Source organism: Macaca nemestrina, chromosome 14, assembly GCF_043159975.1.
Source record: "Macaca nemestrina isolate mMacNem1 chromosome 14, mMacNem.hap1, whole genome shotgun sequence".
Taxonomy (NCBI): Eukaryota; Metazoa; Chordata; class Mammalia; order Primates; family Cercopithecidae; genus Macaca; species Macaca nemestrina.
In genome coordinates, this window is record NC_092138.1 from 36,172,439 (window position 1) to 36,186,378 (window position 13,940).

Below are 13,940 nucleotides of genomic sequence, written 5' to 3' on the forward strand. Positions count from 1 at the left end.
GGTTCTATCAATCATCAAAATAACACTGAGGTCGGGAGACAACATGATTTGGAAACACTGGGTGGTAACTTCAGTTACCATTTCCCTGTGAGCCCCTCCTCTCCTTGCAAATGCTGTTGCAGTTATATGTGTGAAGTAGGCAAGGCATCCACAAAGTGAGTGTCTTATCCTGAATCGGCCATTACCCAATCACTAGCCGGGAGGCTGTCAGGAGAAAGGAGTTCTACTGTCAGGTTACAAGAGGTGTCAAGCGGAGATCTTGAGGATGGGATTGGTAATTTCATTAATGAAGCCTTTCTCTGGCTTTCCCATCTATTATCAGTGTAACTGCATAATAAGATCATTCATTTGAGAGTGAGTCACACACGTGGGATTCCCATTACGATGCATTAGTGAAACTATTAAATTTAAAAGATTTTTCTCTTTTCTTCCCAAAACAAGTCATTAAAACTCAGATAGGACTCCATATCCATCGAATGGCAAAGTTCTCCCCAACTTAGCCTTTCTGAGAATTGAAAGATCCTTGATACCATTAATATCATTTTCATATTATTATAATAGTAATATTGGCTGGGCGTGCTGGCTCACACTGTAATCCCAGCACTTTTGGAGACTGAGGCAGGTGGACTGTCTGAGCTCAGGAGTCCGAGACCAGCCTGGCCAACATGGTGAAACCCCGTCTCTACTAAAAATACAAAAAAAAAAGCTGGGTATGGTGGTGGGCACCTGTAGTTCAGCTACTTGGGAGGCTGAGGCACGAGAATCACTTGAACCTGGGAGGTGGAGGTTGCAGTGAGCTGAGATCGCACCACTGCACTCCAACCTGGGCAACAGAGTGAGACTCTGTCTTCCCAACCCCCTAAAAAGCAATACGATCTTAATATTATAATATTAATAACATTGTTCACTAGGAAAATGTAGTGAGCTGAGTTGAATGAACACCCACTAATGCACAGGTGAAGGATCCATGTCTTTCAAAATGCTTCAAAGAAAGTGGCATTTTCTTTGTGAAAACTGCTACACTTATTTCTTCATCTCCAGAAGCAGCTGAAACAGCTACGCCATGACGGAGGTGGCTATAAAACTCCAATGCCATTTGTCTCTACCACTTCGATGGGTTACTTGCTCTGCTTCCTTCACCACTACACTCACTACAACTCACTGGGGTTTCAATTTTAATCATAAACACTTCTTTTCTTGGCTGTTAATGGATTCAAGATGCATATTTTAATATCTTCTGAAGGGCAGGACCAATGCAGTCATAAGGAAACTTTTTTCTCTATTATTTTGGAGGTTGCCAAGAATCCTGAGCTCCCCATTTATCCCCCAGATCAGTTTACTGTGGTGCCTGCACTTTCCATTTGTGCATTAGGAAGTTGTCCACAGCCAGCATGGGCGGCGGCATGAATGTCAAAAGCCACTTACCATAATCCTGGAGTCTCTTGGCCACATCCACAGCCTCAATATTTGCAGACTTTTTGAAGGGTCTCGTGTCCAAAATAAATTCATGACCCACATAACCTGTTCAGGAAAGTTGTTTCAGCCCAAGATTAGCATCAGCTTATTGTTTTACCCAAACAAATGAATAAGTAATTTAATGAATAAGTGTGTCGGCTTTTTACGTGTATCAGTGAGGACCAAGAAGCCATGGGCACTGGGTAAGTTTATTGTTGGCAATAACGATTTAAGTCTTATTACAAATAAAAATGTTTAGCACATTGGGCCGATGTGTCTGATCTTCAGCTTACTACATACCTGTGAACCTGATTATGGCTAATGGCAGGTGGGAGGCATTACTGGAACATTTGACTGGAGGTGTCTGGGGATGAGATTATTTCTATTCTGAGGACGTAAAATCTACTGGCAACAGTTAAATGCGTCACATAGTCCTGATCCTTTTATACAAAATATTTCTAGAGCCATTAACACTTTTCAGCAACTTTACCCTCAATATCAAATAATTACTTTTGCGTGTATATAGATATGGATATATCAAAGATAATATCCATAAGACACATACAGAATTTTATGTTTTTTTTTTTTTTTTTTTTTTTTTTGAGACGGAGTCTTGCTCTGTCACCCAGGCTGGAGTGCAGTGGCCAGATCTCAGCTCACTGCAAGCTCCGCCTCCCGGGTTTACGCCATTCTCTTGCCTCAGCCTCCCAAGTAGCTGGGACTACAGGCGCCCGCCACCTCGCCCGGCTAGTTTTTTGTATTTTTAGTAGAGACGGGGTTTCACCATGTTATCCAGGATGGTCTCGATCTCCTGACCTTGTGATCCGCCCGTCTCGGCCTCCCAAAGTGCTGGGATTACAGGCTTGAGCCACCGCGCCCGGCCAGAATTTTATGTTTCTTTGAAGGACCTTTTGATGTTTTGGTTTCAGGCTGCAAACAAAGAATTAGGAATATGTGATGTCTAACAATATACTGTAAGTAACAAGGAGTTAATGAGGCCAAAGTCTGTGCAACCCAGTTCACTTTGTTCTACCAATGACATATCCCTTATTTGAAATTGTAGATCTTTATTTGAGTCTCATGTTGGCACCCAAAAGTTTTGGATTTTCAGGCCAGGCACAGTGACTCATGCCGGTAATCCCGGCACTTTGGGAGGCTGAGGTGGGCAGATCATTTTAGATCAGAAGTTCCAGACCAGCCAGGGCAACATGGCAAAACCCTATCCCTACTAAAAATAGAATCACCTGAGCCTAGGAAGTCGAGGCTGCCGTGAGCCATGATCACACGACTGCACTCCAGCCTGGGCAATAGGAGCGAGACCCTGTCTCAAAAAAATAAATACAAAGTTTTAGAAAAACTTTTAGATTTCCAGATTAGGGATATGCAACCTATAGTTCATAAACAGACTTCTTCTCTAGGTCCAGGCCGCCAGTAGCTCCCCAGAATGAGCTACTGACCACACAACCATCATCAGGAATAAACCATTAAGTCAGCGTTTTAATAAATAGACCAATATTCCTCCGGGGCCTCCCAAATTCCACGGTCCATCAACTCATGAATTTCCTTCCAGGAAAGTATCTACTCATGAGATAATGATGTACTCCTTCTTCTTAACCCACTTTCCTCACTCTCAGCAAAAATGAATCCACTTACAGAGACTCAGAGCAAGCATAACTTCTCAAGCCTGTGAAGAATAGATCCAGTAATTAATAGCCCCTGAAAACGGTCTACGAACTGCTATGCTTCTCATAGAATGAATAAATATGAAAGAAGTCACACCTATAATCCCAGCACTTTGGGAGGCTGAGGCAGGCAGATCACTTGAGGTCAGGAGTTAGAAACCAGCCTGGCCAATATGGTGAAACCCTGTCTCTACGGGGGGGAAAAAAAAAAATTACAAAAATTAGCCAGGTGTAGGGGCAGGTGCCTGTAGTTCCAGCTACTTGGGAGACTGAGTGACAGAATCATTTGAACCTGGGAGGTGGTGGTTGCAGTGAGCTGAGATGGCACCACTGCACTCAAGCCTGGGAGACAAAGCGAGACTTCATCCTCCCGAAAATAAATAAATAAATAAAAGAAGTGGTTTTGTTTGAAAATAAAACTATAAAGAGCCTAAGACTCTGAATATGTTGAAACTGCATACTTTTAAACCACGCTTTAAGGAAAAAAAAAAAAAAAAAAAAAACTTTAAAAAAATTGAGACAGGGGCCAGGCGCGGTGGCTCAAGCCTGTAATCCCAGCACATTGCGAGGTGGATCATGAGGTCAAGAGATCAAGACCATCCTGGCCAATGTGGTGAAACCCCGTCTCTACTAAAAATACAAAAATTAGCTGGGCGCAGTAGCACACGCCTGCAGTCCCAGCTACTTGGGAGGCTTAGACAGGAGAATCGCTTGAACCCGGGAGTCAGAAGTTGTAGTAAGCCAAGATCACGCCACTGCACTCCAGCCTGGCGACAGAGCGAGACTCTGTCTCAAAGAAAAAAGAAATTGAGACAGGGTTGAGTGCTCTGTCACTCAGGCTGGAGTGCAGTAGTGCCATCACAGCTCACTGCAGCCTTGAGCTCCTGAGCCCAACCAATCCTCCTAGTTCAGCCTCCTGAGAGTAGCTGGGACTACAGGTATGCACCACCATGCCCAGCTAATTTTTGTATTTTTTGTAGAGATGGGGTCTCACTATGGCAAGGTTGGTCTCAAACTCCTTGGCTCAAGTGATCCCCCCATCTCAGCCTCCCAAAGTGCTGGGATTACAGGCATGAGCCACTGCGCCCAGCCAAAATATGCTTTCTAACAGTGATGGAGAATAAATTGTAAGGAGTGTGATTCAAAAGCAGAAAATTCAGCCAGGCATGGTAGCTCACACTTGTAATCCCAGCATTTCAGGAGACCGAGGCAGGAAGATCGCTTGAGCTCAGGAGTTTGAAACCAGCCTGGGCAGCATAGTGAGAACTTGTTTCTACAAAAAAAACAAAAAATTAGGTGCAGGTGTGCCTGCCTGTAGTACCAGCTACGTGTAAGGCTGAGGTGGGAGAATCGCTTGATCCCAGGAGGCTGAGGCTGCAGTGAGCTATGATAATGTGACTGCACTCCAGCCTGGGTAACAGAGCAAGACCGTCTCTTAAACAAAATAAAACAAAATGCCCTGATTGTGACAATGATTGGAGGACGAAAGCTAATGGAAGCTCGCTGCTCAGAATGACACCAGACAGCAGGGAGGGGAGGAAGGGAGGGACATAGTGGGGGAGGAGTCACTCTTGCTGGCAGCACAAGAGGAGAGTCTTCCAAGCAGAGGTTCAGTAATAGCTGAAAGGCACCATCAAGCCAAGCCCAACACAGCACTGCTAATACCACAGTGCCATCTGAAGAGGGCCCCACCACAGCCAAGAGGTTTAGGAAGGGCTCCATTTTCTAAATGAAGTTCAGATGTTAGTTTCTAAATCCATATTCTATTGCGTTCAAATAGAAACTGCAGTGGAATTCCAGCATCTCTCTCCATCTCTACGTGAGCCCTGAAAGGGATGAAATTTCTTTTCTTTTCTTTTCTTTTTTTTTTTTGAAACGGAGTCTCGCTTTGTCGCCCAGGCTGGAGTGCAGTGGCCAGATCTCAGCTCACTGCAAGCTCCACCTCTCGGGTTCGCGCCATTCTCCTGCCTCAGCCTCCCGAGTAGCTGGGACTACAGGCGCCCGCCACCACGCCCAGCTAATTTTTTGTATTTTTAGTAGAGACGGGGTTTCACCGTGTTAGCCAGGATGGTCTCGATCTCCTGACCTCGTGATCCGCCCGTCTCGGCCTCCCAGAGTGCTGGGATTATAGGCTTGAGCCACTGCGCCCGGCCAGGATGAAATTTCAACTTGGTGGCTGTCGGAAGCCAGATCCTAAGATGTTCTTTGCAGCTTTTAGGACACACAAACCTGCTATAGGGCAATGCCGGGGCAATATCAAGTGGAAATTGAATAAACCACTCAGAACCAAGTTTCAGTGTTCACAGAGTAGGTGTTTCTGCTGGACCTAACCATGACTATAGCTGAGAAGGTACCACGTGAAAGGGGCAAGGAGGACAGGAGCGGGTGGGATGAAGGAAAAGCAAGGTAAACATTGGGCGGCTAAGTGGGAACCACCGCCCCCATATATTGATTGTCTTCTGAGGGTAAGAACAATATGGGAATGTGCTATGGAAAAACAGGGCTTCTCAAAACTCTCCTTGAGAGAAGGGACCAGACCTTACTTATCCCCCATCCTCAAGGTGGCTGCCGAGGAAAAAATGAACTCACTCGGTAACTACTCTGGAAAGCTCTGCTGGGCAATCAATGCTTGGTCAAGCCTTTTAGCTGCAATCCACAGACCATGACTAACAGAATCAAACCTCCTGGCTGTTTCCTTGTAGTTCAAGCTAGAATGAGGTTCCCCTGAGAATGAGTTGAGGTAAGTGGGACTGAGCAGGGTCACTTGTGAGCCAAGGACGTGAGGGCCCAGCCCCTCAGGCCCCTGCCCACCCATACAGCAAGGGTCACCTGGAAACCTCTGCAGGGACAAGTATTTGCAGGCAGAGGTGGGTTTGTCTGATTTAAAAAAAAAAAAAAAAAAGGCAGATGACCTGAGGTCAAGAGATCAAAATAAGCCTGGCCAACATGGCGAAACCTTGTCTCTACTAAAAATACAAAAATTAGCCAGGTGCAGTGGCGGGAGCCTGTATTCACAGTGGGAGGCTGAGGCAGGAGAATCGCTTGAGCCCAGGAGGCGGAGGTTGCAGTGAGCCGAGATTGCACCACTGGACTCTAGCTTAGGTGACAGAGCAAGACTCTGTCTCAAAAAAAAAAGATAGGCTTATAAGAAATTAAAACATAAAGAAAACATTGGGATACTAACAAAGTCATCTCCTCCTACTAATGGGAACTCCATTCAGATCAAACAGTGACCTTTGCCTCCCAAAGTAGACAGCTATGGATTTTTGCAATTCTTCCTTTAAAATGTATCCTCTTGCCTGGTGCAGTGGCTCACACCTGTAATCCCAGTACTTTGGGAGGCCAAGGTGGGCAGATAACCTGAGATCAGGAGTTCGAGACCAGCCTGACCAACATAGAGAAACCCCATCTCTACTAAAAATACAAAATTAGCCAGGCATGGTAGCGCATGCCTGTAATCCCAGCTATTCAGGAGGCTGAGGTAGGAGAATCACTTGAACCCGGGAGGCAGAGGTTGAGGTGAGCCGAGAAGGCGCCATTACAATCCGGTCTGGGCAACAAGAGCGAAACTGTCTCCAAAAAAAAAAAAAAAAAGTATCATCTTACCTGGGTAATTCCTCTCTTTCCTCATTCTAGCAGAATACAGTCATGCATCACTTAATGAAGGGAATATGTTCTGAGAAGTGCATTGTGAGATGACTTTGTCATTGTGCAAACAGCATTGTGTGCTTACATAAACTAGTTGGTAAAGTCTACTATATATACCTAGGCTACATGGTACAGCCTCTTGCTCCTACTGTACTGAATACTGTAGGCAATTGTAACACAGTGGTCCGAATCTGTGTATCTAAACATATCTCAACATAGAAAAGATAGAGCAAAAATACGACATAAAAGATAAAAAATGGTACACCTGTGTAGGGCACTTACCATGAACGGAGCTTGCAGGACTGGAAGTTGCTCTGGATGAGTCAGTGAGTGAGAGGTGAGTGAATGGGAAGGTCTAGGACATTCCTGTGTACTACCATAGACTTTGTAAACACTGTACACTTAGGCTATATTAACTTTTAAAAAAAATTTTTTTTCTTCAATAATAAATTAACCTTAGCTTACTGTAACTTTTTTGAGGCAGAATCTCAATCTGTGGCCCAGGCTGGAGTGCAGTGGCACAATCTTGGCTCACTGCAGCCTCCGCTTCCTGGGTTCAAGCGATTCTCATGCCTCAGCCACCCGAGTAGCTGGGATTACAGGTGCACACCACCATGCCTGGCTCATTTTTGTATTTTTAGTAGAGACAGGGTTTCACCATTTGGCCAGGCTGGTCTCGAACTCCTGAGTTCAAGTGATCTGCCCGCCTCGGCCTCCCAAAGTGCTGGAATTACAGGCGTGAGCCACTGCGCCTGGCCTACTGTAACTTTTTTACTTTATAAACTTTTAAATTTTAAAAAACTTTCTGATGCTTTTGTAATAACACTTAAAACACAATTGTATTAGCTGTACAAAAATATTTTCTTTCTCGATATCCTTATCCTATATGCTTTCTTCTACATTTAATTTCTTTTTACTTTTTAAACTTTTTTGTTAAAAACTAAGAGACAAACACACACCTTTGTCTAGGCCTACAGATTCAGGATGCTCAATATCACTGTCTTCCACCTCCACATCTTTTTTTTTTGAGACAGGGTCTCACTCTGTCCCCCAGGCTGGAGTGCAGTGGCACCATTACAACTCACTGCAGCCTCAACTTCCCAGGCTCAAGCAATCCTCCTGCCTCAACCTTCCAACTAGCTGGGACTACAGGTGTGTGCCACGATGGCGGTTAATTTTTTTTTTTTTTGAAGAGATGGGTCTCATGATGTTTCCCAGGCTGGTCTCAAACTCCTGGGCTCGCTCAAACAATCCTCCTGCCTTGGCCTCCCAAACTGCTGGGATTGCAGGCATGAGCCACAGCACTTTGCCCCACCTCCGACATCTTATCCCTCTGGAATGTGTTCAGGGACACTAACACACACGGAGCTGCTATCTCTTGTGATGACCATGCCTTCTTCTGGAATACCTCCTGAAGTGACTGCCCTGAGGCTGTTTTACAGTTAACATTTTTTTTTACAGTAGAAGGAACACACTCTAAAATAATGATGGGGGCCAGGCGCAGTGGCTCACACCTGTAATCCCAGCATTTTGGGAGTCCAAGGTGGGAGGATCACCTGAGGTCAGGAGTTTGAGGCCAGCCCGGGCAACATGGCGAAACCCCATCTCTACTAAAAATACAAAAATCAGCCGAGCGTAGTGATGAACACCTGTAGTCCCAGCTACTGGGGAAGCTGAGGCAGGAGAATTGCTTGAACCTGGGAGGTGAGGTTGCAGTGAGCCAAGATCGCGCCACTGCACTCCAGCCTGGGTGACCAAGCGAGACTCTGTCTTAAAAAATAATAATAATAATAATAATAATAATAAGCATTATGTAGTAAGTACATAAACCAGCAGCATAGTCTTTATCATTATTAAGTATTAGGTGCTATATGTAAATGTAAGTGTCATACTTTTAGACAACCCATCTCAGCCTCCCAAAGTGCTTGGATGACAGGTGTGAACCACTGCACCTGGCCACTACTAAATAAAATTAAACATAAGGAAGTTTAAAATATGAACAAATAAGCAATTAGGGAAAAAACCAATAGGATGCAGTTATATATCTTTTTAAAATATGGAAACAACATGATTTTAAGCTGTGAAATCAGAGAGTCGGCTGTGAAAGAGAGTGAAGTAGACAACAGATGGGGGAACACAGTTTCCCTGGATGGGCAAGGTTAGCACTAAGAACTGGGGAAACATTGAGAGCATTGGCTACATATACTAAAACAATAAGGTCATTTTCACCTATCAAATTGGCAACGATATATTGTTTTCTTGTTCTTCTGTCTAGTTCTCAGTCCTCACTAGGCCCCCGTGTGATGGCCACTCTCATATGTTATCACTGAGAGATAAATTGGCACAAAGTCTCTGGGAAAAAAATTGAAGCCATACGTGTCAAGAGCTTCAGTGCATTCATATCCTCTGAGATAATAATTTTTTTTCTATGACTCTCTCCTAAGGAAATTATCAGGCAAGATTCTTTAAAATTTCAAGCAAAGGATACTCATTGCCACATTGTAATAAATGCAAACAAAGGGAACAAAAACTACACAATTGGTTAAATCATGGCACATCTATACAACGGAATTGACAGTGCCACTTTCTTTTTTTTTTTTTTTTGAGACAGAGTCTCGCTCTGTCACCCAGGCTGGAGTGCAGTGGCCGGATCTCAGCTCACTGCAAGCTCCGCTTCCCGGGTTTATGCCATTCTCCTGCCTCAGCCTCCCGAGTAGCTGGGACTACAGGCGCCCGCCACCTCCCCGGCTAGTTTTTTGTATTTTTTTAGTAAAGACAGGGTTTCATTGTGTTCGCCAGGATGATCTCGATCTCCTGACCTTGTGATCCGCCCGTCTCGGCCTCCCAAAGTGCTGGGATTACAGGCTTGAGCCACCGCGCCCGGCGACAATGCCGCTTTCAAAGATTATTTAGTGACAGGGGAAAATGCTCATAATATACAGTTAAAAAACAGGCTAAAAATTGTATTTTTAGGGTGGGTGCAGTGGCTCATGCCTATAACTCCAGCACTTTGGGAGGCCAAGGTGGGAGGATCACTCGAGCAGAGAAGTTCAAGACCAACCTGGGCAACAGAGCAAGACCCCATCTCTACAGAAAAATATATATAAATAAATTAGCCAGGTGTGGGGGGGTGTGCCTGTGGTCCCAGCTACTTGGGAGGATGAGTTAGGAGGATCACTTGAACCCAGGAGCTCAAGACTGCAGTGAGCTACCATGGCACCACTGCACTTCAGCCCGGACAACAAACTAATAAAACTATCTGTAGTATGATCAATTGTACAAACAAAAGAGGAGAAGAAATACAGAAAATACTAGTAATGGCTATAACTGATTGATGGAACCATGGGCCATTTACATTTTCTTCGTCATGCTTTATTATTTTCCAAAATTTCCATGCTGAGCATATATACATTATTTATATAATCAGACAGAATAAATATTGAAGCTATTCCTTAAAGCCAACACACAAGCAGGATACATTTCATGGAGCAGGAGCTAAGCTAGGTTTGAATTAATTAGTAACTCTTGTCACTTCTTTAGTACCCACTTCACAGAAGCATTTTATTGTGTTGCTTAGAGACGTGTTGCCTACAACTGTGTTTTCTGCTCTCTGGGAAGCATTCTCAACCAGCGCTTCTGGTTATTTGGTCCTATTCTTTTTCAAACTGTGGAACCACCCCTTTGGATACAGATTTATGAGGTAAGACCAGCCATTAAATTAAAGATCACAGCTATAGAGGTATATTCCACCTGGACCAGAGAAACCAAGATCCCATAAGCACCTTGTTGCTGTTGCCAAGGTGCAGGTGGGTGTGCTGGTTCCTGATGTCTGTCTCTCTGATCCAAGCTCCAAGTCCCGATGTCTGTCCTGCTCCCACTCTGGGCCCATAGCAAGGACTCGTATCTGGTTCTCAGTTCCAGCCTTTCCCTTCCAGGGAGACTTTGTTCCCCCATCTGTTTTTCTCTCAAAGGTATCTTCACTCTCCCTTCTCACAGCTTAAAATCATGTTGTTTTTATAGCTAAAAAGAAAATATAACTACAACCTACTGAAGCAGCCCCCTCCTCCCTCACTACCAAACTCCCCGCAAACATGGAATCCTTCTCCCCTCTCCTTCCCGACCTCCATCCATATCTCGGCCTATTTCCATCCAGCGTCTGCCTCACCATTGTGCCCAAACTACTTTCAAAGGCTACCAAAGGCTTCCTAATTGTTACAGACAAAGGTTCCTTTTAAGACTCATAATTTAAAATCAGATGTCAATCATACCTCAGTAAAAGTGGAAAAAATCTAAATAAATACACTTAGGTAAGATTAAATCAGCCACCTGCCCTTTACAGTGTCTCTCCTTACTATGCGTCATCACGTGCATTTGTCTGTTGACTGCTAGAGAAACAAAGCAGGCGCAGCCTCCACCCTCTCCTGGACCCTGGAGTCAGATGGACAGAGCCAGACAATAAGGAGTGGGAGAGCAGCTGCTCCGGGGTGGGATCGGGAGTGGGCAAGAGGAAGGAGTGGAGGCTGCAGGGAGGAGGTGGAGCCACACGGCAGCAGGAGGGCCAGGCAGGGGTGGGGAGGGAGACGCACTGTGCCAAGTGCTGCCAGGGTTCTAAAGCCGCCTCAGGTGTGGAGTGCCCCTCACCAGGCACCCGACTTCTGCCTCCCTCTTAATGTAGCCATCTACTTGAGGTGTTTTGTTCTGGCTTCTCACCTTCAATATTCTTTCCTGGGGCCTCACCACTTCCAAGACTCAGCTATGAGGTTCTGAGCCCACAGCCCAGTGTGTAAAAGGCTGCCTGGTTTTTAGTTCCCTCCCATCACTTCCAGGGTGACTTTGTTCCCCTGCCTATTATTCCCTCTGTTGTAAGCCCTAGAGGCTAACCTTAAATCACAGGTGTGATTACAGGATTGAGGGTGTGAGCCACCACCCCAGCTGCTTGCTGCCTCTAAGGCATGTTTCCCCCTTGTGCTGTCTTAATGATTGTAACAGTCTCTTCATGAATCCCTATACTCTCCTGCTCAAAAACCATTAATGGTTATTGTCCGGCTCAAGGGTGAAGTCCAGAGCCTTCCAAGACCTTCAAGGCCCCACATCGTCATTTGCTCCCTCTCCATCATCCATCCTTCACTCCAGACCAGACAGCTTCCTTTTCTCTGGTTTGCTCCTGTGTCTCTGCTTACTCAGGCTCTCATTGGCTACACTGGCTTCCGGGCCCATCTCAAATGGCTCCAGCGAGAAGTCACTCTCAACCATCCCATCCTGCCTCTACCCAGTCTGAGTTACTCTACTCTTTCGAAGCATATCCATAGTACTTTGTAAATAATTAGCTCATAGTATTTACGTACACATTTCAGTGTTGTGGACTCTTTATTGACCCAGGCTGCTGTGTGGACTAGGAGCCTAGGAGAAACTTGCATATAGTAATGTCCCTAAACTGTTAACTACAGTGGAGTTATGGCTGGGCGCAGTGGCTCACGCCTGTAATCCCAGCACTTTGGGAGGCCAATACAGGTGGATCACCTGAGGTCAGGAGTTCGAGACCGGCCTGGCCAACATGGTGAAACCCCGTGTCTACTGAAAATATAAAAATTAGCCGGGCGTGGTGGTGAACACGTGTAGTCCCAGCTACTCAGGAGGCTGAGGCAGGAGAATCACTTGAACCCAGGAGGCAGAAGTTGCAGTGAGCCAAGATCCTGCCACTGGACTCCAGCCTGGGTGACAGAGCAAGACTCCATCTCAAAAATAAAAAAATAGGCTGGGCGCGGTGGCTCAAGCCTGTAATCCCAGCACTTTGGGAGGCCGAGACGGGCGGATCACGAGGTCAGGAGATCGAGACCATCCTGGCTAACACGGTGAAACTCCGTCTCTACTAAAAAAAAAATACAGGCCGGGCGCGGTGGCTCACGCCTGTAATCCCAGCACTTTGGGAGGCCGAGACGGGCGGATCACGAGGTCAGGAGATCGAGACCACGGTGAAACCCCGTCTCTACTAAAAATACAAAAAAAAAATTAGCCGGGCGTGGTTGTGGGCGCCTGTAGTCCCAGCTACTCGGGAGGCTGAGGCAGGAGAATGGCGTGAACCCAGGAGGCGGAGCTTGCAGTGAGCCGAGATCGCACCACTGCACTCCAGCCTGGGCGACAGAGCGAGACTCCGTCTCAAAAAAAAAAAAAAAAAAAAAAAAAAATACAAAAACTAGCCGGGCGAGGTGGCGGGCACCTGTAGTCCCAGCTACTCGGGAGGCTGAGGCAGGAGAATGGCATAAACCCGGGAGGCGGAGCTTGCAGTGAGCTGAGATCCGGCCACTGCACTCCAGCCTGGGCGACAGAGCGAGACTCCGTCTCAAAAAAAATAAATAAAAATTTTAAAAAATAAAATAAAAATAAAAAAATAAAATTAAATTAAATTAACCAGAGTTATTTCCAAGAACTCTCTACTATTGTCTGATATGTGCTAAGAAACAGAAGTCTCTTACTCAGGTCAGAAAAGCACATCTAGATCACACTTAGTTTGGCCAAGAAAAAACCAAAGTAATGATAGATTAAAGTTGATACTTGCCTCTTGCACCCCTGAAAAGAATTCTGTAGTGTTTTTCTAATCGCTTGGCCATGTAGTTGGCATTTAATATCGCAGTTTCCGTGGCCTGTTTAAGGCCCTTGCCTCCCATCATCTGCAACAGAGGGAAAAAGAGCCATTAGCCATTGAACGGGCAAACACAAAGGTCAAGACACCAACCAAAAGACACCCCCAGATAAATTCCACCCACAAAGGAAGGCAGCCCACAATGACTCTGGAGTAAAGATGAGTGGAAAATTCCAACAAGGACATCTGTCAGATCCCTCTAAGCCTGTAATACATTTTTGTTTTCCTCTTTTAATAGTAGTTTTATGTTTTTTATTATAGTAGCAAAGTCTACAACAGAGCAAGTTGACTACTGACTACTGTGTTATCTAAAGAGAGAAAAGAATTGTTCTCATATTACATGTGTTTTGGAGTTTTTTGTTTACTATGAATTTGAGAGATCTTGATAATTGCCAGGAATCTCATGGGATCTGGGCCAATAATACCTCCACTGAAGCAATTTTGTATGGTTTATTTTCCCATTGTCCCTAGTAGAGGCTGCTTATGTTTAAAAACTGCTCAGTATTGTCCTGGTA

The 13,940-nt window shown here is 45.3% G+C and overlaps 1 protein-coding gene across 1 annotated transcript in view; it reads right to left on the reverse strand.

The window, feature by feature from the left end:
• LOC105489143 (glycine decarboxylase) overlaps window positions 1–13,940 on the reverse strand; it is a 116,340-nt gene that overhangs the window by 6,230 nt on the left and 96,170 nt on the right. Inside the window, exons 21-22 of the mRNA XM_011753833.2 lie at window positions 13,342–13,453; window positions 1,426–1,521 (exon numbers count right to left, since the gene is read on the reverse strand). Coding sequence (XP_011752135.2) covers window positions 1,426–1,521; window positions 13,342–13,453 — 208 coding nt within the window. The remainder of the gene's footprint in view (window positions 1–1,425; window positions 1,522–13,341; window positions 13,454–13,940) is intronic.